Genomic DNA, 313 nt, shown 5'->3' on the forward strand with positions numbered 1-313 from the left:
TCCAACTATTTATCATTTCCCCTTCAATCTTTTTCGTTCCAGGCGAGAAAACCTGCCACCAAATGCTGGACAAAAAAGCCCCGCCCATAACCTTCTGGAGTTACTTCGTGCTTCGTCTGATCGCCACCTTCTTCCTCGGCTCCTCCTTCACCATGATGGTCAGTCGGCGTGCGGGGAGGAAGGGGAAGGGACGCTGGCGGGGGGCAGGGCTGTTTGCAGTGTTGAGAGAGAGGCAATAACTTGATGGCTCTGCCGGGGGGCGGGGTTATGTTCAAAGGAATATTATAAACACGATATTATAAAGCTAGTCTTA

At 51.1% G+C, this 313-nt stretch overlaps 1 protein-coding gene across 1 annotated transcript in view; it reads left to right on the forward strand.

The window, feature by feature from the left end:
• Positions 1-313, forward strand: part of LOC119594539 — a 24,704-nt gene that overhangs the window by 15,759 nt on the left and 8,632 nt on the right. The window contains exon 7 of the mRNA XM_037943571.1: positions 43-158. Coding sequence (XP_037799499.1) covers positions 43-158 — 116 coding nt within the window. The remainder of the gene's footprint in view (positions 1-42; positions 159-313) is intronic.

This window comes from Penaeus monodon, chromosome 34 (genome assembly GCF_015228065.2).
Source record: "Penaeus monodon isolate SGIC_2016 chromosome 34, NSTDA_Pmon_1, whole genome shotgun sequence".
NCBI classification, from domain to species: domain Eukaryota; kingdom Metazoa; phylum Arthropoda; class Malacostraca; order Decapoda; family Penaeidae; genus Penaeus; species Penaeus monodon.